The sequence below is a fragment of the Schistocerca serialis genome, chromosome 6, assembly GCF_023864345.2.
Source record: "Schistocerca serialis cubense isolate TAMUIC-IGC-003099 chromosome 6, iqSchSeri2.2, whole genome shotgun sequence".
In the NCBI taxonomy this organism is placed as follows: Eukaryota; Metazoa; Arthropoda; class Insecta; order Orthoptera; family Acrididae; genus Schistocerca; species Schistocerca serialis.
The window spans coordinates 464,986,469-465,011,838 of record NC_064643.1 but is presented as its reverse complement, the minus strand read 5'-3'; the positions used below and the strand labels follow the sequence as shown (position 1 = coordinate 465,011,838).

The 25,370-nt window shown below is 39.2% G+C and overlaps 1 protein-coding gene across 2 annotated transcripts in view; it reads right to left on the bottom strand.

The window, feature by feature from the left end:
* Positions 1–9,051: 9,051 nt before the first annotated feature.
* LOC126484118 (uncharacterized) overlaps positions 9,052–25,370 on the bottom strand; it is a 110,000-nt gene continuing 93,681 nt past the window's right edge. For both annotated transcript variants that reach the window (XM_050107502.1, XM_050107501.1), the window contains exon 5: positions 9,052–9,796. In XM_050107502.1, coding sequence (XP_049963459.1) covers positions 9,107–9,796 — 690 coding nt within the window. In that variant the 3' untranslated portion in view covers positions 9,052–9,106. The remainder of the gene's footprint in view (positions 9,797–25,370) is intronic.

The following is a 25,370-nucleotide window of genomic DNA, read 5'->3' as shown; positions in this document are numbered from 1 at the left end:
ACGGTACCATTACGGCGATTACCGAATTTCTCCACAAGGCGCATGATGCCCTGGATGAGGGAATGCAGACAGCAGGGATATTTTTAGACCTTACTGAAGCATTTGACTCAGTGAACCATGAGCTACTACTAAGCAAACTGGAAACTTACAATATAAATGCCACATCCATACAACTACTGATCACTTAACTAACCCAATGTAAGCAGCGTACAAAGCTGAGCTATGAAATTAATGGTCAGATCAAAAATTTCCAATCCAGCTGTGAAACAGTAAAACAAGGTGTACCTCAGGGCTCTGCATTGGGCCCTTCCCTTTTCCCGGTCTACATTAATGATTTAGAGGCACCTTTGTACTCCCAACTAGTAAGTTATGCAGATGATACCTCACTTTTGTTCTTTTGCAAACAAACTAATGACTTGACATTGGCTGCAACTAATGGTTTAAGTCAAATAACTACTTACTTTTTGAGGATATACCTAGACGAAAATCTTAGGGGTAGAACATATCAATGTTGTATGCAATAAAATCAGCAGTACACTGAACTTAATTAGCAAACTATCAAATTTAGCCTCTGAACAAACATTAAAAACTGCTTATTATGGGAATATATTTGCTATTATGGAATAGAGGTATGGGGATGTGCTGCTGACAGACACATGAACAGAATCCTAACACTGCAGAAAAGAGCAATCAGGACCATGCATCGACTAGGATACAGAGATTCATGCAGGGAAACCTTTGTTCAACATAAATATCTAACAGTATACTCCTTGTATCTGCACAAAATAACAACATTCTTTGTGGACCATAAAAATAATGAAGCTACATGCTCTGATGTGCATACCCGTAACACAAGACAAAAAGATTGCTTCTTCAGAAACAGAACTAAACTAAAGACAACAGATCATAGTCCTTGGATAAATGGCCAGATATGGTTTAACAAACTGCCAAGTGCATAAGATGCCACAGAGGTAAAGTATTCAAAAGGGAATTAAAAGCATTCTTAACTCTCAAATGTTTGTACTCTGTGAATGAATACTGATATTAAAATGTAGCTGTTCTTAAATGTAGGCCTAACTCTTCTAGCTATACGATGTACTATTATGAGGTGATTGTAATATATATTATTTTTGTAACAACATGCTCTAAATTCATATACCTATACTATGTAACTACTGTATGTTGCATCATGAAGTACTGTACCATATATTGCCAAGTGTGTCACCCTTAAGTGGCTTCTTGTAAATTTGAATTGCAAATTCCTACTGTTTGTACAAAAATTGTATAAAAATGCTAAGACATTTGCAAAAGTCACCAGTTGGTGACTATATGCAAAAAAAGACAATAAATAAATAAATTGATAAATCTAGCAAATTTATATGAATGGTGGGAAATTTTGTTAAGAGGTTTCCCTATGGTAAGTGTCACAACTGAGATACATTTTCTAAAAACTTTCAAACAGATGCAATACATAACTCTTTATTGAAAGCTGTCTTCAGAGTTTGGAGTTGCACATCTCACAGAAGTGAATAAAGAGCAGTATGAGCAAGCAATAAAACATATTCATTTAAGAAAATCAAAAGTTAAGGAATAATACAAAAGACATTATGTGTACCACTATCTGACATCAATAACTACTGCCCTGTTTCACTGCTGACATTTTTCAAAATTTTTGAGAAGGTTAAGTATTGTAGAATAGTATCTCATCAGAGCAACAATAATATCTTCACCAAATCAAGTTTGATTTCAGAAGAGGTGTTCTACTGAGACCACCATTTAAAAGATGACTCACCAAATTTTACAAGCATTCCATAATAAAATAGTTCCTGTTGGTATTTTCTGCAATGTCTCTAAGGCATTTGACTGTGTGAAACACAGTATTCTCCAATTGATCATATAATCAACCAGTGGATCATATCATATCATATCTAAGTAAAGGAATGCAGAAAGCTGTATGTAGTAATTCAACACATGCAGTCCAGGGACATTATTCCGACTGGGGAGAAATCACATAAGAGGTCCCCCAAGGCTCAATCTTAATCCCACTATTGTTCTTTGTATATGTAAACAATCTTCCACCTAATGTACAACAAGCAGAATTAGTTCCTTTAGCAGATCATGCTAGTATTTGTGATAAATCCAAGCATAGATAAAGATAGAGAAGAAATGGTAAAAAATGTTCTTAAGAGTATCATTGATTGGTTTTCTGTGAATGGTCTCACCATCAATTTTTAAAGTGACTACATGTTCAGTTCTGCACAACTAGGGGTACAACATCAGTGATAAGTGTAGTACATCATGAGGAAATAATAAACAGGGTGGAAACTTCAAAATTCTCGGGTGTCTGTACTGGTGAGAGTTTAAAATGGAAAAAGCACATTTTGAAATTCCTAAAAAAAGCCTAGTTCAGCCAAAATTACACCTAGATCATTGCAAGTCTTGGAGAGAGACAAATCAGTAAGTTAACATATTGCATATTGTTATTCAATAATGTCATATGGAATAATGTTCTCGGGTAATTCATTTCTAACAAATTAAGTGAAGACTTACTTGCTCAAAAAGATGCTGTGAGAAGAACATGTGGTGTTCACCCATGATCATTTTGCAGACATCTAGACATCTGTTCAAGGAGTTGCTTCATAGTATATTTACTCTCTCATAAAGTACATTTCATATGCCTGTGAGCAAATGGCAGTTGCCTGCATTTTATACTGTTCATTCATTGTTTAAACATTATTTTATTATTTTTAGTGCATATTTCACAACTTTAATAATGGGATAGGCATTTCTAATGCTTTCAATTCAAATAAAACTTTGCAGACATGATTTAAAAATGAAAATCTAAATATTATTGACAGGTCTATAGGATTCAGAAATAGCTCAGCTTCTGGAAGAGGTCTTTGATACTAATTGGTCTGATATTGAAATTGATGACAGTGGTGATGATGATGCTAATGATGGTGATGATGCTGAAGTTCACATTCAGGTATTGCAACTGAGAGCATCAAGAAGAAGATCAAGTTTCATATAGTTAAAGTTCAGTAGTGCCAACACAAGCTCATGAAACTCCATCACCTAGAGATTCACCACAACACTGGTGCCACAGAACACAGTACATAATGTTTTTAGTAGTTTTAATAGGCGTGAATGTTAATTATTGCAAAAGAATCGTTTTTAAGCAATATTGTTCTTTCTATTTTAGATTTGCATCCAGTATCTCAACTGCCATGATGTCAACATCATCAAGTTCTGATGAAGAATCTGTTAGTACAGGAGTTAGGAAACAGTTTGAATATTTTAATAAGTATTTAAATGAAGATTTCTTCAGTAATATGGCATGGAAAATCTCTCAACACCACTCCAGATGAGATCAACAAATACCGGGCTGAAAATATTGTGATTTCACTTCTTGGTTTTCCTAAGCTTAGGATGTGCTGTGAACAATGTACTAGATATCCAATGGTTGCAGAAAACATAAGCAGAGATCATTTCTACTGCCTTAGAGCATCTCTCAAGGTTGTTGTTGACAATGCTGTCAGTGACAATGTAAAAACAACTGATAGATACTGGAAAGTAAGACCAATGTTGTCAATGATTAGAAAAGCGTGTCTGCAACATCCTTGTCCAAAAATGGTTTCTATTGATGAACAAATGGTGTCATTCCATGGGCAAGTCTGCGTGAAATAATATGTTAGAGGAGAACCTCAACCTGTGGGCCTGAATAACTTTGTAATGGCTTCATCAAGTGGATTAACCTTCGTTCCTTTTATGCATGAGGGTGGACAGAGACCAGTTCATTCAGAGATGACACCTATGCATGAAAAATTAGATATTGGAAGGAAAGTGGTATTGAAGTTGTCTGATACATTGCCAGCAGGAACGATGATTTTCATGGACCGATATTTCACTTCTTTGCCTCTTCTGAGTTCTCTCATCAATCACAGAGCAATTCAAGGGTGTGGAACAATGATGACATCACGGTTACCAAAAAGCATTGGCTTGGCAAAAGATGGACTTTCTCAAACATGAAGGAAGAGGAAGTTTTGACCAAAGGGTGAGAGGTGATGATGCAATCGCAATTGTAAAATGGCACGATAATCTTACCATTCACTTGGCTTCTACCTACTGTGGGGTAAATACTGTGGAAACTTGTCGAAGGTGGAGCAAACAGTAAGGTTGGTAAATAGAGATTCCTCGTCCTTTTGCTGTAAAGATGTATAACTCTCACATGGATGGTGTGGATCTTATAGACAGAGTCATTAGCAAATATGCCATGAGAGGCAGAATGAAGAAGTGGACAATAAGGGCACTGCACCATTTTTTTTTTTTATTTTGGTATTGCTGCATCATATATTGAATACAAGAATGCTGCACTTGAAGAGAAGTGGCAAAGAAAACAAATATTATCATATTTCTCCTTCAATATGGATATTGCTTAAAATTTGATGTTCATCAAAACTGAAAGAAGCACAAACAACCCAGATAGATATGAAGAGGAAGGTGATGAAGAGGAAAGTGAAGAAAGGGAAGAGGACAATGAAAAGAAGAGAACATTAGTTCAGCCAATACCACCAATGGCCAAAAGATACAAATGTGATCTGCACATGCCAGAAATGGGTACTGAAAAAAATAACAGTTCAAGATGCAGAGGAACGGGTTGTTCAAAGTTAATGAATGCAAGATGTTTTGAATGTATGGTGTTTTTGCCCTTTACTTCAGAAAGAAACTGTTTCAAAAAGTTTCATACTTCATAAGAATATCCTGCAAGATTTTTAAAAATTTGTAAAAAGCTTTTATAATTGTTTATTTTTTTAACAATTTATATTTCAACATGAACATGTAATGAGACAATTTTACAATTTTGTGCATTTTCTAGCACAAGGAGGAATGTATGTCATGCAAATAAGCAAAAATAAAGCGATATTTATTTCTTTCCTGTGTGGCAGATTGTCTTGTTAGCAACACATGTATCATATATGATACATGGCCTGCAACAATGTGTAAATATAAAATACTTTATCCATGAATATTTTTCAATCAGTGGTGCGTATCAACACCTTAAAACTTGTTTTGTTCAATTTACTGTATAACTTCAGGTCCCTAGAGGTTACGAGTTAACAAAAATGTCATTTTGTGTACCTGCTTCAATTCACATGCTGAATTAGCAACTTTTTGGCTCTAGAGATTAAAAGATAATCAGTAGGTTTAATTTAAAGTTCTTTGTTCACTACCTTGTAATTCATTGCACCAACCAAAATGCAGCCCCACAGTGAATGCTGTTCTCAAACACGGGGTGAGTTGGTTGTCATTCATAAGTAGCTGGAAATCGTCCGGACTGCTGTCAAATGATTGACAGGTGCTGCAAATTGATGTGTTGGAATAGCTCCTGAGAGCTGTATATTCAGGAGTGTCCCAGGGAAGTGTGTTGGGATCCTTGTGTTTATGTTGTATATTACTGACCTTCAGACAATATTAATAGTAAAATCAGGCTTTTTGCAGATGATACCGTTATCTATAATGAAGTACTATCTGAGAGGAACTGCATAAATATTCAGTCAGATCTTGATAAGATTTCAATATTGTGCAGAGATTGGCAATTTGCTCTAAATGTTCAGAAATGTAAAATTTTGCACTTCAAAAAATGAAAAACCATAGTATCCTATGACTATAATATCAATGAGTCACTGATGGAACTGACCAGCTCATACAAATAACTAGGGTTAACACTTTGTAGTGATATGAAATGGAATGATCACATATGTTCAGTCATAGGTAAAACAGGTGGCAGACTTTGGTTTATTGGTAAAACATTGGGGAAATGCAATCAGTCTACAAAAGAGATTGCTTACAAATCACTCGTACAAACCTGCTCAGAATATTGCTCCTTCAAAATACTCTCCTCCACAATTGATACACCAGCCCCAATGCTATTTCCTCTTCCAGAAGCAGTCTTGGTACGCCTCTTGCTGTAACACATGAAGCACTGTCTGCAAATTTTCTTTTATCTCATCTATCATTGCAAATCCTTGTCCTTTCAATGGGTTTTGCAACTTTGGAAATTAGGAAAGTCCACAGGAGCCATGTCTGGAGAGTACGGAGGATGAATTAGCACAGTGATTTCATTTTTTGTGCAATAGTCACACACCAACAGGGGTGAATGTGCAGGTGTGTTTTCATGATGCCAGAGCCGTGAACTGTCTCACAACATTTCAGGCTGTTTCATTCTCATTTTCTCAACACGCCCTAACAGTACCATCAATTAACAGTTTGTCCTGTGGCATGAATTCATGATGCACTAATCCTTCAAAATTCAAAGAAAACTGTCAGCAAGGCTTTGACATATGACCTGACCTGAAGAGCTTTTTTTGATCTTGGAGACATTTTCCCAACCTACTGTGAAGAATGAAACTTGGTCTCAACATCTTAACCATACACTCACATCTCATCACCAGTTATGATTCTCTTAAGGAACATCTCGTTCTCATTTGATTGATCCAAAAGCCCTTCACAGACTGTGAGGTGAAGGTCTTTCTAGTTTTGACTCGTCCCGTGAGATGAACTTGGTGGAAACACAATGCATCCCAAGATGCTCTGTCAGGATTTCATGATATGATTCAGCTGAAATGTTACATTCTTCTGCAATCTCTTGGACAGTCAGTCTTCAGTTGGAATGCACAATTTTATTGATGTTCATGATATGAGTGTCATTGGTAGATGTTGATGGGCACCTTGAATAAGGGTCATTATTAACTTTTGTCTGGCCATTTTTAAACCATGTGAGCCATTCTTAACAACTATGGCTTAAGTGCTCATCACTGTATGCTTCCTGAATCATTTGATGTGTCTCTGTAAAGGATTTCTTGAGTTTCATGCAAAACTTAATGCTGAAGCATTTCTCTTCTAACTCTGCCATCGTGATTTCCCTAAATCGCTCCAGGCAAATGCCGGGATGGTTCCTTTCAAAGGGCACGGCCGACTTCCTTCCCCGTCCTTCCCTAATCCGATGAGACCGATGACCTTGCTGTTTGGTCTCCTTCTCCAAAACCAACCAACCAACTCTGCCATCTCGATACTCACAAACTGTGCAATACAGTGTTCTACTCAACACAGCAATGAACAATAACTGACAGACAAAAACCAATGTAACCTGCAGCACTTGCACATTAAACGCAAGTGTGTGCAGGGATGCCAACTACATTTTGCTCCAACACACCGTTGGCGCAAAATTAAGAATATTCCAGATTTTTCTGAGCAGATCTCATATTAAAGAAATAATTAACAACTAGGATGCATGGATGATTGATGATAAAAGTATCATGCTGGATTCACAGATTGTGGTCATGGGTAGAGCGTGATGATCTGACCCTGGTATGCACTAAATCTATAACTTAATACTAGATTGATTCTGGCTGTGTAATGTTCATGACTGACAGCTACAGTGCAATGCTATGGTTTGATACAATGTCTCTTGGCATCATGCTTAGCACTTACCCATGATTAAACTTTATATAATTCTCAACTGATTTGCTCATATTCAAAAGGTCACTTCTGTATAATTACAGACATCACAGATATAAGTATTTCAATACAAGCATTATGACTGCTTGGCAATTTTGGTGTACTCAGATTAGTTCTACAATAAGAGGTTGAATTGCTATTGAGTCTATAATATTTGGAAATTCCTTCACTTTTAAAAGTAACAGAAGTCATGGTTCTTAGCACTGACCAAGCATCCTGTTCCTTGCTGTTCTCTTAACAAGCATGGAACTGCCTGCCTTCTACTTGCACTGAACAGTCCTTTGTATCAACACACTAACCACTGCTGGCTTGGGATTTCCTCAGTGTTGCTCAAGCTAGTACCCAGACCATTGCCACCATGGCCGAACAGTACTTTTTTAGTCTCAAGATTTTAAGATCTTAACTTAGCTGGCTGGGCCTTCTCCAGTAATATGTTGTGTTACAGACTTAAGCACAAAAATAGTTTAACAATGCTGCAACTCAAACTTTTGCTAACCTATCCAGTGATATAAAATGTCTTGCAGACAACAAAGTAAAATTTTAAAACAAAATGGCTCTGAGCACTCTGCGACTTAACTTCTGAGGTCATCAGTCGCCTAGAACTTAGAACTACTTAAACCTAACTAATCTAAGGACATCACACACATCCATACCCGAGGCAGGATTCGAACCTGCGACCGTAGCGGTCACTCCGTTTCAGACTGTTGCACCTAGAACCGCACGGACACTCCGGCGGGCAAAATTTGAAAACAAACTGAAAAACTTTCTCCTTGACAGTGCCTTCTACTTCATATAAGAATTTCTACTATTGTAATGTATAAAAGGTGAAAGGTAGGAATTACTACCTCACATATGTATATTAAAATAATAATAGTTGTGGTGGTGGTGGTGGTGGTGGTGGTGGTGGTAGTAGTAGTAGTAGTAGTAGTAGTAGTAGTAACATTTATTATTATTATTATTGTTATTATGGTAACAACAACTTATACCTGTTCAGCATGTAGGCATACTTACAAATTAATTTGTGATGTAAATGTAAAATGACTTGTTCCACATCACTATGATTTATAATGCAATGATTCATGCAACGTAAAACTATCTAACTAGCTAGCTAACTAAAAGATGTTGAAGGTAAGTGCATTGAAAAAAGTGTAAAAGTGTTTTTCTTTGTTTTATCTTAACCCTATTTGGGAAATGGTGAAACAGTTATTGGCTCTTATTAAGCATCACTGCAGAACCATTTGCATAGTGAGGTGAAGCAGGAGTAACCAAGATTAATGGACAAAAAACAAAAACAAAAAAAAAACAAAAACAAAATGAGAACAATGCATCCAGTCACACTCTGGCTGTTATAAAGAGCACCAGCTGGTGTTGCCAGTCCAGCCTATTCTTCATATTTGGACCCATGTGATTTGTCAATCCACTTTCATTGTATATCTGCTCAAACAAAAATGGACATAATAGGAGTCAATTATATCACGGGGAAGAGTTGGATGTGTGCTGAGTTAACAAGACGATAATTCTAATAGCATATCCTTCATTTTCAATGTAGATTTTATTAATTTCATTGTCATTCTCATTCACAAAATAACTAACTAATATGGTCATTTTCAATGGCATAAATTACATTGTTGGCAATTCTCTGTCTGGCTTCCTTATGCATTGGTGGCAATACCCAAATTTTCTCCAGTGGCACTGCATCATCTCCTTCAATTAAATCTATGTTGGGTGCATCTTTTTCATCAATTTCTGAGAATGGCACTGACTCTAGAGACATTATAAATCCATATCTGCTTACAGCTTTCATTTCACTCTCTAGAGCTTTGAAAGGAAATACTGCATTGGGATCAGAGCCTAGATCAGATACTAAGTCTGTCATACTTTTGTAGTAAATCTGAACCAAATCAGACAAATACGCTTCTCTGAACTCCTTAGTTGTACAGCTGTATAAGAAAAATGACATGTCACAAACAGGAGATGCATAGCGAGCTAACTGAAAGTCAATCATTCGGGTATCCTGGATTTTTTTTTCATCAGCATCTTTGTACAGAAACAAGAAATTGCAAATCCATGCATCTCCATTTGTAATAACAGAATAAGGCTCTCTTGGCTTCACAAGGTCCATTTGTACATCAAACAGTCCCTCATTACAGAATTCTTTCGCTTTTTTTTCATATGAGCTGTTAGGATATTCTTGCTCCATTGCATCTATAGTAATATTGCAGAATCGTTTCATCATATTTCTGTACCATTCTCGCTGATCTTCACTGTAGTATGTCTCCTGTAACAAACCAAAGCAGCATATGTAATAAAATCTGCTTCACTAAAAAGCTATGTTTATTTTTTAAAAAATTCAAATATTACAGAAGGCACTGAAAATATTCAGTACAAAGTTGCAAACACCTGTAAGTAACACTATGGTCCAATCATCTTATTCAAATGAAGTTGTACATGATTAAACAATAAAACAATACAGTGATTTTACCACTTTGTAACTCATGTCAGTAAACAAACAACCACAAGAGTATGAAAAGTTTTTGTTTACAATCACCATCAAGATCAGCAACAGCACTATTTATTCAAACATTTTGGAATGAAGTCCTTTGCAACTTTCACCTCACTTCATACAATCATTTTCCTATTTCACCATTGTTTTCTATTCCTTTCCACACACTGTGTGTGTCCATTACATTTCTGGAATACTCATCTTTGGTCTTCAAGCCTTCTAGTATTATGGACGATTCTAAAATATTTTTGTTTGCTGATGACTTGGTAGTAAAGGATGTGTGCAACACTGGCTCTGTTTCAAATAGTGCAGTTCATGACATAAGTTCATGGCTTGTAGAAAATAAACTAACACTAAATCACAGAAAGACTCAGTTTTTACAGTTCCTAACACACAATTCAACAAAACTCAGCATTTTAATTTCACAGAACGGGAATATGATTAGTGAAACTGAATAGTTCAAATTTCTAGGTGTTCGGATAGATAGTAAACTGTCATGGAAAGCCCACGTTCAGGATCTTTTTCAATGACTTAATGCTGCCAGTTCTACTATTTGAACAGTATCTGGAGTAAGTTATCATTTGACACAAAAATTAATCTACTTTGCTTATTTTCATTCACTTATGTCCCATGGTATTATATTTTGGTGTAATGCTTCCCATTCTAAACAGATATTTCTGGCTTAGAAATGGGCAGTTTGGGCAATAACTGGTGTAAGTTCGCGAACCTCTTGTCGACCCCTGTTCACTAGTCTGGGTATTTTGACATTACCCTCTCACTATATATATATTCTTTACTGTTGTTTCTTGTTAACAATATTAGCTTATTTCCAAGAATTAGCAGCTTTCAGTCAGTTAATACTCGGCAAATATCCAATCTGCATTTGGATCGCACTTCCTTAATTCATGTGCAGAAAGGTGTGCAGTATACTGCTGCATCCATTTTCAATAAGCTACCACAAGAATTCAAAAATCTTAGCATTAATCCATCTGCTTTCAAATTGAAACTGAAGAATTTCCTCATAGGCTACTCCTTTTATTCTGTTGAGGAGTTCCTTGAAAAATTAAGCTGACTCTTATGTTTTATTGTCAGCTGTGTTTACTTAAACTTATGGCTTGACTTTCTTTGGGTTCATAAACATTTTTTAAAATCTGTTAATACTTTTATTTTGTAATTTCATGTACTGACATGTTTCATGACCTTGGAGATTTGCTCCTCAATTTGATCCTACGGAACTAGACGTGTAAATAAATAAATAAATAAATAAATTACCCATTTCATGCAACATGGTCTTTGAGCCACAATATTCTCTCAGTAGTCCCTCTCATTTTCATTGTTCTCTGCTATATTGTTCACATTCCTCCCAGATGACTGTATCTCTATGTGCAATATGCCACCAGCTCTGTCTGCACTGGGGCAATATTCCTCTTGCACCATATTCCTACCTTCATTTATGCTCCTTGCTCCTCTTCTAACCATTGTGACTAATTCTCCACAACCTTTTTCATGTACATCACAACAGCTTCATCCTCAACAATAACTCACCCTAGTTGTGGCAACAGCACCTAAAAAAGATAGCCGTGATTGTCTGTGTGCTCTGAAGTAGAACACACATTTGTTAACAATGCCAAATTGAACTTTGTCTTCAAGTGTAACAGAATACAATGATTTCTTACTATGTTGGGTATCTGGAAGCTGTAAATTAGTCCGGTTCAACGAGCTGCTCATGCAATATGCAACCAGCTGTCCCATGGTGAAAAATGGTGGGATGGGGGAGGGGAGGGGACTGAAGGGGAGGGAAAGAGGAATCAGAAGAAGACAGCTCAGCATGAGAAGCTATAGTCAACAAATCTATTCCATGATTGCTAACATTAGTTCTATAGAGATGTAACACTTCATTGTAGTTAATTAATGCTTATTATTACAAATTGACATCCTAAGATTGTTGCATTGATGAGAAATAAAAAAACTGAATGAAACTTACATTTCATTAATTGATGAGGTGAAGAATATGGGGGAGCTAAGTACAAAACATGAAATTTCTTATAACTGATGCAGCCTTATGATAAATGTCATTTTCAGACAGAGTTTAAATTGGTATCAATTTGTATATCCTGACTCTTTTATTCACAGTTTAAACACAAAAATACTGGATGTCAGTGAATTCTGCTTATTTTGTTTTTCATTAAAGTGTCAGTGTTCGGTACCACTTTCTGAGCACTGCTTTCAAGTTTCAGCCTCTAAGTGAGCATCTGTGGGTAGATTTCATTTTCTTCACTGCAAGAAAAAGTTGCTTGCAGAAGTATGTAGATCCAGACATCAACATAATAGTACCCAAAAACTTGTGAAGTCATGGAAAATTATGACAGGGAAAACTTTTTACAAGTCTACAAGAGTTATTTTATTACAAAATTTATCATTCAACTGTCTCTCACACTGTAGCACTGTACCTTACAACTGTAGCTAGCCATTCTGCACTGAGGTATTGTAAACTGATGATGGCTTGTCTGACCTTTGTTTTGAAGTTTTTAACCTGGCCATAATGTTCCCTTTCATTGATTTATAAAGGGCTACTCTCCACTTAAACAGGGTGTATATGACCCAGGACAACCAGGAGATCTGGGAAAAAGCTGGGATTTTTTCCTTCTGGGAGAAAACTGGGAAAAACGAGGGAATTTTTTAGAATTTCAGAAATTTATCATTGTTTTAGTTTCAGTTAAATTTTTGTAACTTTGACTGGTAAGAACCAATACTTTGACAAGGATATTAGTGTACCTTGCTACTGCAAAATAATACTGCAGCAATAAAACATGCACGAGAAAAAAAAATTAAACTTATGTTGTAAAGGAAATGTGCCATATACAACAAAACACAACGTTGTAAAGGAAATGCACCATATACAACAACATTGCTCAAACAACTGTATGCCAACAGCAAAATGTGTCAAAGGCTTTAGGAAGACTATGCAATGCATCATAACAACAAATTGCCTCCAATGAGTGTGACACCACAACTGCTTACATTAGATTCGTTTGAGCAGTTATGAGCAAGTTCATGTGCATGCTCAGTTGAGTCGTGTATGGTTAGTACCTTCTCCCACATCTGGCTATGGAAGCTTGGCAGTTAGCTGTATAAGCAATAGCAGCTGATGCTACCTGGTAAAATGTTACTGGAACGCCTAAGCTGTCAGATTCACGCATGTGCAACAGGCCCGGTTGTAGGGGGCTGGGGGCAAACCAAGGTATCTGCCCTGGGTGTCAATTTCAGAGGGGTACGCCAAATTCTTATTATTGAGGAAAAAGACCTTGTTTCACAAAGTGCCTAGCATCCAGAGCACGTTGGTCTATCGATTATTCAAATGATTTTGAAACGCATCTCTGTTGGTTTTTGTACAGATTCTAAGTTGATTTTTGAATGCATGCATAGTGCACATGATGTCTCTGCCAGGAGAACCCCGTTGCACTAGAAATAACCCTTCCTCCACACAAAAGGGGACACGGCTATGCAAGCTGAGTGGAACAAAGCTGAACGAGTGAATGCCAGCCGCTGTTAATGTGGTAAACAGGGTTTGCGAATGATCTGCATTGTTATAATTACTAGTAAAGTCCACAGATTCAGACTACCAGAGCGGAAATAAATGATTAACAGGAATAACAAGTAACAAAGATTATGTATTATCTTCTCAGTGTATCCACGAAAGTGAAATATTGACAGAAAATTTTTGGTCAGCCACTAGACTAGCAAGGGCAAGTGGTGCAGTCCCTGGCAAGCAGCCACTAAAGTTCTATTCTGGGAGCAGCACGGAAAACATGTTGTACAAACACATAATAACATCTAACCGGAAAATAAACGTGACATAACTAAACTGGTGATTTCGGCGCAGTTAGTGAAGTTAACTGGAGAATAAGTTTTGACACTGGCAGGAATAGTTAAAGAATTAGTGATGACAAGAGTGTTTGTTAGAACGAGGAAGGAGGAGAAATGGGGACATCACACAAATTATGGAAGGATATGATGATTCCAAATTTATATAAAAATTTCGTACTACTACTTTTCGATCTCATACTTGAGAAGCTACAGCATATGTATGAAATGTGAAACTATTTCCTAACATAAAACTTTTTGCTTGCAGTAGGTCTAATAGGCATTTGATATTGGTCCTTCGTGAATTATATTCTGTCGTGTTATAAATATAAAAACGAACATTTGTGTCAAAACAGTCTTGCTCATTTAGTGTGTGTTACAATTGCTGCAATATTAGGCACGCCTATTTTGTTTTGTCTAGCAGACTGGCAAAATACACATAATCAGATCGAGAAACCACACCAGTCTTGGGTACTATTTGCATTAACAGTTTTTGCAGAAATTGATAACGACGTTTTGAGTTTTCATGTAGGAAAACGTTTGATGAACTTTGATGAGGTAATAGATTCTTTCCCAGAAAGGAAAGCATGCCATGTAAAGATGTAGCAAGATTAAAGAGAAAAAAATGCTAGGACTTAAGAATTGAAGAAATGTTTACTATCTTCCTTATCTCTTATCTTTACTGGTTTTATCTATCCTATATTTAATTTTATGTCACACAAAACAGCAAGTTATTAGCTAATAGGCAATAAGGAGTGCAAATTTTCTGAAGAGTTCTTGTTCTCTTGGTTACAAATAATCCCATCCAGTATTAATTGCGAGTTTATCTTTTTAAGAGGGCCAGGATGTCAAACCGGCCAAAATGGGAGCAGGAGAGGCACCAGAGGACATTTTAATATCACTGTCCTGATTATAGTTTGATGGCATTCATTGCAAAATATTACATGTTTCAATTCCATAGAGCGAAATCAGTGACGTGTGATAGAAGAATGTTGTCAAATGAAAACAAAATGGATTTCTGTGACCAGGAGCTATCAAGTGAATTAAAATACATTCACATAATTATGGAAGGCTAAAATATGTTATTAGTTTCAGATTTTATTTTATTTCCACTTTTCTGACAGCCAAACATTAAACACCTTGCAGAACAATGAAGTTATTTTTGTTGGTTTGCTAAAGAAATTCGGCTGAGGCAGTAAATTTATTTGAAACGAAATGATATTTGCTAGATTCATGTGTTCACTGCATTTCAAGTGCACATTTCCATCTTCTAGTATGTATGGCATTATGCCATAATAAAGAACCAAACATGAGAAAATACAGTACTTGTACTCCAAGAAAATTTACATCCGAATCTGGACATACGAATGTGTACTTTAAGCTGAATTATGCATTTACGGTTCACAAAATTCCTATGCTCTTGTAGTATCCTTTAATGTCTTGTTTCTGTTGTGACAGTGCCATGAGATTTAAAAGTGCCGCTACGTCAGTACGCAAACACGGCGATAGAGGCGCTCCGCAGCTCGGCCGAGCGCAGGAGCGCCACCTGGCTATGAACGGCGCCGGCCGCATGTCACGGCACGGCAGTCGAATGACAGATACGGAGTTAGTAGCATGTAACCCGCTATTGTTTCTACTTTTGTATATCCACGCAATTTATTAGTGATTAAAGGTTATAACACTTTTTGGCGACGAGGATGGGATATTTTTTTTCCTGCGTTGTGGGATTGTGTGTTCGTGTCGGGGCAGACATGGAACAGCTTCTGCAGGTGCTCATTGAACAACAAACACAGCTGACGGTTGCTATTCAGGCGTTGTCGACGTCGCTTACTCATCGTCTGTCTTCCTCTTCTCCGCCTCCGTTCCCTCCTTATGACGAGGCCGCTGAAGACTGGGAGGATTATGAGAAGCGTTTGCAGCAACACTTCTTGGCTTTCGGCGTTGTCAACGCTCCTATGTGTAAGTCGTTATTTCTATCTTGGATTTCCCCACGGATCTATCAGCTGCTATCTCAGTTAGCCCCTCTGCGGGAACCTGCCTCTCTGTCCTTCCAGGAAATGTGTGACTTATTGTCTAACTATTACCAAAAAAACACCCACGTCATGGCTGCCCGCGTGACGTTCTACTGGTGTCGTAAACAGCCCCATCAATCTTACCGGGCTCGGGCGGCGGAACTACACGGTCTGAGTAGGAAATTTCAGTTTGTCACGGACACTCATCACGAGTCTTATGCTGATTCAATGGTTCGGGATGCTATTCTATAGCTTGCTCCTGATAAAGAAGTTCGGCAACGTGCCTTACAACTGCCAAACTCGTCGTTGTCGGAAGTTCTCAGCATCGCTCAATCTTTTGAAGTGTCTCATGCTGCTGGTGCGCAAATAGATGCATGGTGTGATGTAGGCGCCATACAGACCACTTTCGACGCGGACAATTTGCCTGTTTCACAGGGGAACAACGATGTGGCGGCAGTTCACGCGCATCAACAACGTCGCGTTGGGCCGCCACACTCGCAGCAAAAACAGCAACCACAAACGCGGGTTCGTTCCGCACTTTCTTCTTGTCCACGTTGTTTTGTACAGCATGACAGGGCCGCATGTCCAAAACGTTGCGCCACGTGTAATTCATGTAGGAAAACAGGCCACATTGCTTCTGTGTGTCAGTCCCCTAAAGTTCCTGTCGACGAGGGCGAGGCATCGGACATGGATGTTAACTGTGTGCTTTTTCAAACTAATAAGTTGTTTGTTACTGTTCGTGTTCTGGATAAAGACATTCGCATGCCAGTGGACACTGGCTCTGCAGTAACTCTCATTAATTCTCGCACATATTTGGAGTTGGGCTCCCCTCCCTTGTCTCCAGTTACGCGAAATCTACGAACTTATAATAAGCAGAAAATTCCTATCGTTGGCCAGTTTGATGCTTCCACTGCCTACAAGTCTGTTGTTAGGCCCCTCATGTTTTATGTGGTGGATTATGCGGGCACTGAAAACCTGTTCGGTTATGATGGTTTCCAGTTATTCGGATTCTCCATTGATGATGATGTGCACCTCATATCTGAGGATATTCCGTATCAACAGCTGGATGGATTGTGTTCTGAATTCTCGTCCGTGTTCTCTGCTGATCTGGGTTGTGCCAAGGATTTTGAAGTCCACATTACTCTTAAACCTACAGCTCACCCTAAGTTTTTCCGGGCACGCCCTATTCCGATGGCATTGCGTGCACCTGTCAAAGCTGAGATAGACAGGTTAACAGCTTCGGGGATTCTCCTTCCTGTTACCTCCAGTGAATGGGCATCGCCAATCATGGTGGTTTCTAAACCAAACGGGAGTCTGCGATTGTGTGGTGATTTTAAAGCCACTGTCAATGCTCAGAGCCTCATTGACACTTATCCTCTTCCCTGTCCTGAGGAGTTATTTACCAAGCTCGCTGGGGGCCAGTTCTTTTCCAAACTTGACTTATCGGAGGCGTACCATCAGTTGCCGTTGGATGCATCTTCCAAGGAATTTCTCGTCATCAACACTCCTTGTGGGTTGTATCAGTACCAGCGGTTACCATTTGGCGTCGCTAGCGAGCCGGCCATTTTTCAGCGGTTTTTGGAACAGCTCACGGCTTCCGTTCACGGCTGCATCAACTACCTGGATGACATTGTTGTCACGGGGGCCTCCACTGAGGAGCACCTTCGCAATTTGTGTTCACTGTTTTGGGTTCTGCATTCAGCTGGTTTGAAGTGCAATCTGGACAAGTCACAGTTCTTCCAACCCTCCATTGTGTATCTTGGTTTCCACTTGTCCCGTGAGGGTATACGTCCTCTACGACAGCACGTTGCGGCCTTACCGCTCTACCCTGGCCGTCTACGGTCAAAAAACTTCAGGTGTTTCTAGGCAAGATTGCTTATTATCACAAATTCATTCCATCCGCGGCGGCGGTGGCTCATCCTCTGCATCAGCTGTTACGCAAAAACGTTCCTTTCTGTTGGTCCGACGAGTGTGAGCAGGCTTTTGTCTGCCTGAAGGCTCATTTGCAGTCGGCGCCTTGTCTTGCCATCTTCCGTCCGGGTCAGCACTTGGTTCTGGTGACTGACGCGTCACAGTATGGCCTAGGGGCTGTTCTCGCCCATCGGTATGAGGATGGGTCAGAACGACCCATCGCCTATGCTTCCAAGACCCTCAACGATGCCCAACGGCGTTACTCTCAAATCGAAAAGGAGGCGCTCGCTATCATTTATGCTCTAAAAAAGTTCAGCGTTTTTTTGTGTGGTTCTAAGTTCCACCTCATCACCGACCACAAGCCGCTGGTCTCTCTGTTCAGTCCCTCGGCATCGCTCCCGTATAAGGCAGCTCACCGGCTGCAATGTTGGGCCTTATACTTGTCTCGTTTTCACTATGAGATCCACTATCGCCCCACGACCCAGCACGCCAACGCTGACGCGTTGTCGCATTTGCCGATGGGCCCCGACCAGGTTTTCGATCGAGATGAACTACTCTGTTTCCACATTGATGAGGAAGAACGTTGTGCGGTAGAGGGTTTTCCACTTACAGGTTCGCAGGTCGCATCAGCTACTGCGTGGGACCCGGTCCTGCATCAGGTGCTCGGTTTTGTTCAACGGGGTTGGCCGGACAGGACCAAGGGCCGGGCATCGGATCCCCTTCGCAACTACCATGCCTTGCGCCTTCGTCTGTCTGTTCATGAGGGTGTTGTTCTTCTGGCCACGGATGGCCCATCTCCACGGGTCGTGGTGCCAGCCTCTCTTCGCAAAGATGTTCTCAAACTATTGCATGAAGGCCATTGGGGGAGTTCTCAGACTAAGTCCCTGGCCCGCAGGCACGTTTATTGGCCCGGTATTGATTCGGACATCGCCCACATGGTCGCTGCGTGTGGTCAGTGTGCTCAACAACTGGCTGCACCCCGTACAATGCCCTCTCCATGGCCTGATCCGGCGCAGCCGTGGGAACGGGTGCACACTGACTTTGCCGGCCCCTTCCTCGGCACTTATTGGCTACTGTTGATTGAAGCTTTCTCGAAGTTTCCGTTTGTTGTTCGATGTCCGTTGCTCACCACTGCAGTGATGACTCTGGCTTCGTCCAAAATCTTTGCGCTAGAAGGTCTTCCATCCACGATTGTCACGGACAATGGCCCTCAGTTCTCTTTGCAGGCCTTCCGTGATTTTTGTACTGGACAAGGGATTCATCATGTTACAGCACCGCCCTTCCATCCGCAGTCGAATGGGGAGGTCGAGCGCCTTGTCCGCACTTTCAAAAGCCAGATGAAAAAATTCCTTAGTGATTTTTCCGCAGACAACGCTCTGTTGCAATTTCTGAGTTCTTATCGCTTCACGCCTCTGGGTGATCGCAGCCCTGCTGAACTTTTGCATGCCCGCCAACCGCGCACTCTACTGCACCTGCTTCACCCTTCAGGCCTTGTACTGTGTCCCCTCATGCGGGAAAATACTCGGTGGGCGCTGACGTGTGGGCACGAGGGTATGGATCTCGCCCTAAATGGATTCCAGGGGTGGTCCAGGCTCTTCGCGGCCGTCGGCTTTGTGAAATACGTATGGACGACGGCATGATTGTTCGCCGTTACGACCAGATGCGCCCACGAGTGGTGGCCATGCCGGTTCCACCGCCCCTTCTTTCGCCTCCACCTGCCCGGGAAGCCAGTCCTGTCACTGCTGCTGATCTTCCGTGCGTGTTGCTGCAGCCGACGACACTCCCGCTTCTGAGTACGCCGGAACCAGCCCCAGTCGCGACGCCGCCTTCTCTGAGACCCATCTCGTTGGAGCACACCCCCAGGTCCACAACACCTATGGATGCTGCTCCGGAGTTTTCACCCATCATCTCGTCCAGGAGGCACGTTCCACGCGCAAGCTTCCTTCCTGGACATTTTCGACCATGTCTCGTGTTTCTCCGCGGGATCTTCTCGGGGCCTCCCACGATGCCATGGATGTCTCCACACTGTCTGTGTCTCCGAGGAAGTGAGTGTTTTTTTTCAAAGGGGGGAAAAGTGTTGTGACAGTGCCACGAGATTTAAAAGTGAAGCTACGTCAGTACGCGAACACGGCGATAGAGGCGCTCCGCAGCTTTGCCGAGCGCGGCAACGCCACCTGGCTATGAACGGCGCCGGCCGCATGTCACGGCACGGCAGTCGAATGACAGATACGGAGTTAGTAGCATGTAACCCGCTATTGTTTCTACTTTTGTATATCCACGCAATTTATTAGTGATTAAAGGTTACAACAGTTTCTTTTATGACATAATGTAAGATCTTTTAATGCTGTACACATACGAACATAAGAGCTTTCTGCATCATCATAGCTGCACAAGTGTGGTGACACCTGTTACCTGATGCTCTCTGGCAACAAAGCAGGATCATGTTGTGGTAGTGGGTGGAGTGGGAAACAGTATTGATAGGGATCAGGGCTGCAATATTGAGCGTAACCTGGTAAAAATGGCATCTGAAATGAACCATACAAATGTTGGTTTGGTTCCTGCTGCCATGCGATATGACCAGCCCCAAGCGAACAGCTCTGTCAGGAGGATCAATATGGAGCTATTATCAGCTGCTTCAGGCGTCTACTTTGTCAGGCATAGGTTTGGTTCTTGTTGACAGTATTGGTAGGTGGGACTACACAAGACATGGCATGCATTTCAATAGGAAAGGGAAGGGTAAACTGGCTGGGACGATAGCAAAATCTTTAAGAGGGGCACTGAAACTCATGGGAGTACATTTTTAGGCTAAGATCAGTGTCCAATCATCCTACATTGATTGAAATGAAGCTTAATGAGAATTTCAGACAGGCAGGTGCTAGAGATGTGAAAATATACAAGATTCTCATAACAGTAGAGTGAAAAATAATGTCAGTATGTCACAAGATTCACATAAAAGCACAGTGAAAAATAAAGTTAATATATTGCATCAGATAATCAGGGGATTTAAAAACAAAGTAGATGAGCTTCTTGTTTGTTTAGAAGATTTAGAAACTGATGATGGAATAGATGTACTATGCCTGTTTGAACATCATATAGTCACAGGTATGAAAATGGTGAATGTAGATGGATATAAGCTTTCAGCACATATAAGTAGAGACACTATGGAGAGAGGAGGAGTTGCCATATATGTTAAAATCAGTCATAGTGCAAAAAATTTGGAAACTAAAAAATTTTGCATACATTAAACTAAATAATGGCACTTTTATAATTGTAGCCATGTATAGGTCCCCATACGGAAATTTTCAACTATTTTTGAAAAACTTGGATTCTTTGTTGTGCTACCTGTCAAGCAAAGAAAAGCAAATTATTGATCGTGAGGATTTCAATGTAGATTTTCTGAAAGAGCCTAATAGAAAGCTTGACCATGAAGTATTACTTGGTTCTTTCAATTTGACATCAGGTATTGTTTTTCCTACATAGGTAGTACAGGAAAGCTTTTCCTGTTATGAATGGTCTGTCTGATAAGCATTTTTTAAGTGTTGTAAAGAAAATTAGATCCAGCTATTCATTAGAAAATGCAAGGCCGCATATGGAAGAGGCAGTACCTATGCAATTTGATAAAATTGCAATTCAACCCACCTCTCCTTCTGAAATTAGGAAAATAATAAATTCACACTAAAGAAAAAGCTCACATGGAATTGATGGCATTTCCAACAGAGTACTAAAAGCTTGCTCACTGCAATTCTGTCAGAGACAGCAAAGGACCTGGAAGAGCAGCTGAACGGGAATGGACAGTGTCTTGAAAGGAGGATATAAGACGAACATCAACAAAAGCAAAACGAGGATAATGGAATATAGTCGAATTTAATTGGGTGATGTTGCAGGAATTAGAGGAGGAAATGAGATGCTTAAAGTAGTATATGAGTTTTGCTATTTGGGGATAGATCTGATTGCATAATATAGATCTGATGCTAACAACTACTGCCCAATCTCACTTCTGATACCTTTATCCAAAATTCTTGAAAAAGTAATTTATTCAAGAGTAGCATCAGATATTTGTAAAAATGAAGTACTAACAAAATGTCAATTTGGTTTTCAGAAAGGCACTTTTATAATTGTAGCTGTGTATAGGTCCCCATTGGGAAATTTTCAACTATTTTTGAAAAACTTGGATTCTTTGTTGTGCTACCTGTCAGACAAAGAAAAGCAAATTATTGTTTGCGAGGATTTCAACATAGATTTTTTCACCAATCAAATACTAAATGCTTTGAATAACTGAACATCACCCACTTGGATATTTTGTGATCTCTCAAAGGGTTATGATTGTGTGAATCATGAAATTCTTCTAGATAAGCTGTAGTATTGTGGTGTGAGTGGGACAGTGCACAAATGGTTTAATTCACTGGAAGAATGGAGAAGGTTGAAATTAACAGTACAGATAGTCCGAAAAAACCAGCAGAGTCCTCTTACTGGGGAGGTATCAAGAATGGTGTCCCACAGGGTTCAGTCTTGGGTCCCTTATTGTTCTTAATATATATTTACGACTTGCCACTCTATATTCATGAAGATGCAATGCTAGTTCTTTTTACTGATGTACAAGTACAGGAATCACACCCAAGAAGTAAGAATCTGCTGAGGAAATTGCAAATAATGTCTTTCAGAAAATTATTAATTGGTTCTCTGCAAATGGACTCTCACTAAATTTTGAGAAAAAACAGTTTATACAATTCTGTACAGTAAATGACATAACACCATTGATAAATATAGACTATGAATGAAAGTCTGTTCCTAAGGCAGAATACTCAAAATTTCCGGGTAGTGTATTGATGAGAAATTGAACTGGAAGAAACACATTGATGATCTGCTGAAACGGTTAGGTTCAGCTACTTATGCTATTAGGGTTATTGCAAGTTTTGGTGATAAACGTATTAGTAAATTAGCCTACCATGCCTATTTTCATACACTGCTTTCATATGGCATCATATTTTGGGGAAATTCGTCATTAAGAAAGAAAGTATTCATTGCACAAAAGTGCGTAATCAGAATAATAGCTGGAGCCCACCCAAGATCACCTTGCAGACATTTATTTAAGGAACTCAGGATATTCACAGTACCTTCACAATACATAAATTCACTTATGATATTTGTCATTAATAACCCATCCCAATTCAAAAATAACAGCGAAGTGCATAGCTACAGCACTAGAATAAAGGATTACATTCACCATTCTGGATTAAATCTTACTTTGACACAGAAAGGCATGAAATACGCTGCCACAAAAATCTTTGGTCATTTGCCAAATAGCATTAAAAGTCTGACAGACAGCCAACCAACATTTAAAAGTAAATTAAAAGAATTCCTGAATGACAACTCCTTCTACTCAATAGATGAATTCTTAGATATGAAGTAGTAAATTAATTATCTTGTGTAAAGAAAACTTATGCTAAAGTGACACATTCCACATCATTCATGATCTATAGAGCAAGGATTAACGTATGTATGCATGTATGTATGTATGTATGTATGTATGTACGTATGTTTCCTGAAACGAACCTATTTCTAGTGGGACACGGGAAAATAATGCGAATGGTCATTTGAAAAGCGTTACTTACAAAGTGAATTTCCTTTTATGCAAGATGAACTATGTGTGAGAATGTATGATGAATTTGTTAAATCACAAGCATTTGACTATCATTTAAAAATCAACTCTTTTAGGATGACCATTTAGAATCATTTTGAGCCCCAAAGATCAGATATTTATGTCATCATTAAAAATTTTACTGGCACATTTGTGTGATGTATCTTAACGTGTAACAAACGCAAAAGAGATCACTATTATATGTGAAAGCTTAGCTTCTCTTGTGGCTTATTAATCTTAGAGACCAATATTATATGTGGAAGCTTTTCTTTATTGTAGCAACAGTATGTATATTAATTTAAACCATTAATTTTTCTATTTGTGTGTTCATTCTACTTAACAGCGATATTGCTATTGGGCGACTACATCATGTGTCCCATGCTCTGAATATTCACTGTCATCGGCTACTGAGATCATGTGACACAAGTTATGACTGGCTTACAAAAGTACATCACAATCTCGATTTCAATGCTTCAGAAAGCAACATGCGGTCTTTGGTGGAATTTGAATTTATACTTTGGTTATACAAATGTATGCAGTGTAGATGTTGCTGCATATCAGACATCTTTCAAAATTGTGTTTTTTTCCTTGAGTTTCGTTTTCTAAAGTGCCAGTAATTTCTATGTCAGTGTATAAAACTAAAATCATTCAAAGGATTGATAAGTTTTACAGTTCTGAGGAAAAGGATAGTGTCAGTTAACATGGAAAAAGTGTATTTTCATCCAGGAAGTGTATTTTTAACCAGGAAATCCGGGAATTTTTTTTCCTTGTCTGCATATACAACCTGTTAATGCACTGCACCATTAGGTATGAGTATATATCCTTGCATCTAAGGCTATGGTGAATGTAATACACTTTCATTCTTCTGAAGACAGCACACAGTTTACACTTCCCCTACACTACATAATGACATCTGACTGGTGCAGGAGCTGTTCTTGTGAGAATTGGGGAAGGGTGTCAGACAGGTATAAAGGAGACATATTTATAAGGTGGTAGGTGTTGAAACTTGCCCTTTCCATAGTTCATTCAGGGCTGTACAAGGAAGCAACAGAGAAAAGATCAGATTATTTTGCCAACGTTCTGTAAAGAATCTATCCTCAAAGGTTACAAAACACCACCAAAACTGTCACCGTGACAAGAAAATGGGTAATTTCCTATAAACACCCTGGAAATCAAACACTGCAATAATTAGCAATGGCACTTTGTCACTCCTGGCATGCCATTAAATAGACTTAGACATTAATAAAAAGTCTACCATAGACTCCAGGAGGGACAGCTATGATGTAAAATCTTCCTCACTGCGCCAAAGAGCATTACAAGAGGTAACATACTACACAGCGAGGACTTGGTTCTTGATAAATGCCTAGGCTTAATACATGTGAATCCCTTTGCTTGTTTTTGTCTGCCTCTTGTCCAGTTCTTCCTCCTGGCTACTCACTTCATTGATCCACATCTACATTTGTACTCCATAAGTCACCATACAGTCCATATTAGCGCCTACTTTGTGAATCACTATCAACTAACCCATTTTCTGCTCCATTTACAGATAGTGCACAGAAGGAATGTACAACTGGTATTATTGTCGAGATCTGTTTGCCTAGAGCATATCTTGGTTGCTGTCAGCAGATGTGCTTCTGTCTATAGTTCTCTTCCCCAGACACTTGCTGCACTGAAAGCATCATCAGAGAAAGAATAAAACTGATTTTCAGTAGACCTCACACTTGTTAATGACATTGCAAATATCAATATCTATTGTTTGACATATTCAATTTGCACATTTCGAGCTTGTTCTATGTTTTAAAGAAATTATTCATCCCAAAGAAATCAGGTGCTGACAGATGTGAAAATTCAGTTTAATAAGCCATGGCTGCAAAATACTAATTCGAATTCTTTACAGACAATTGGAAAACTGGTAGAAGCTGAC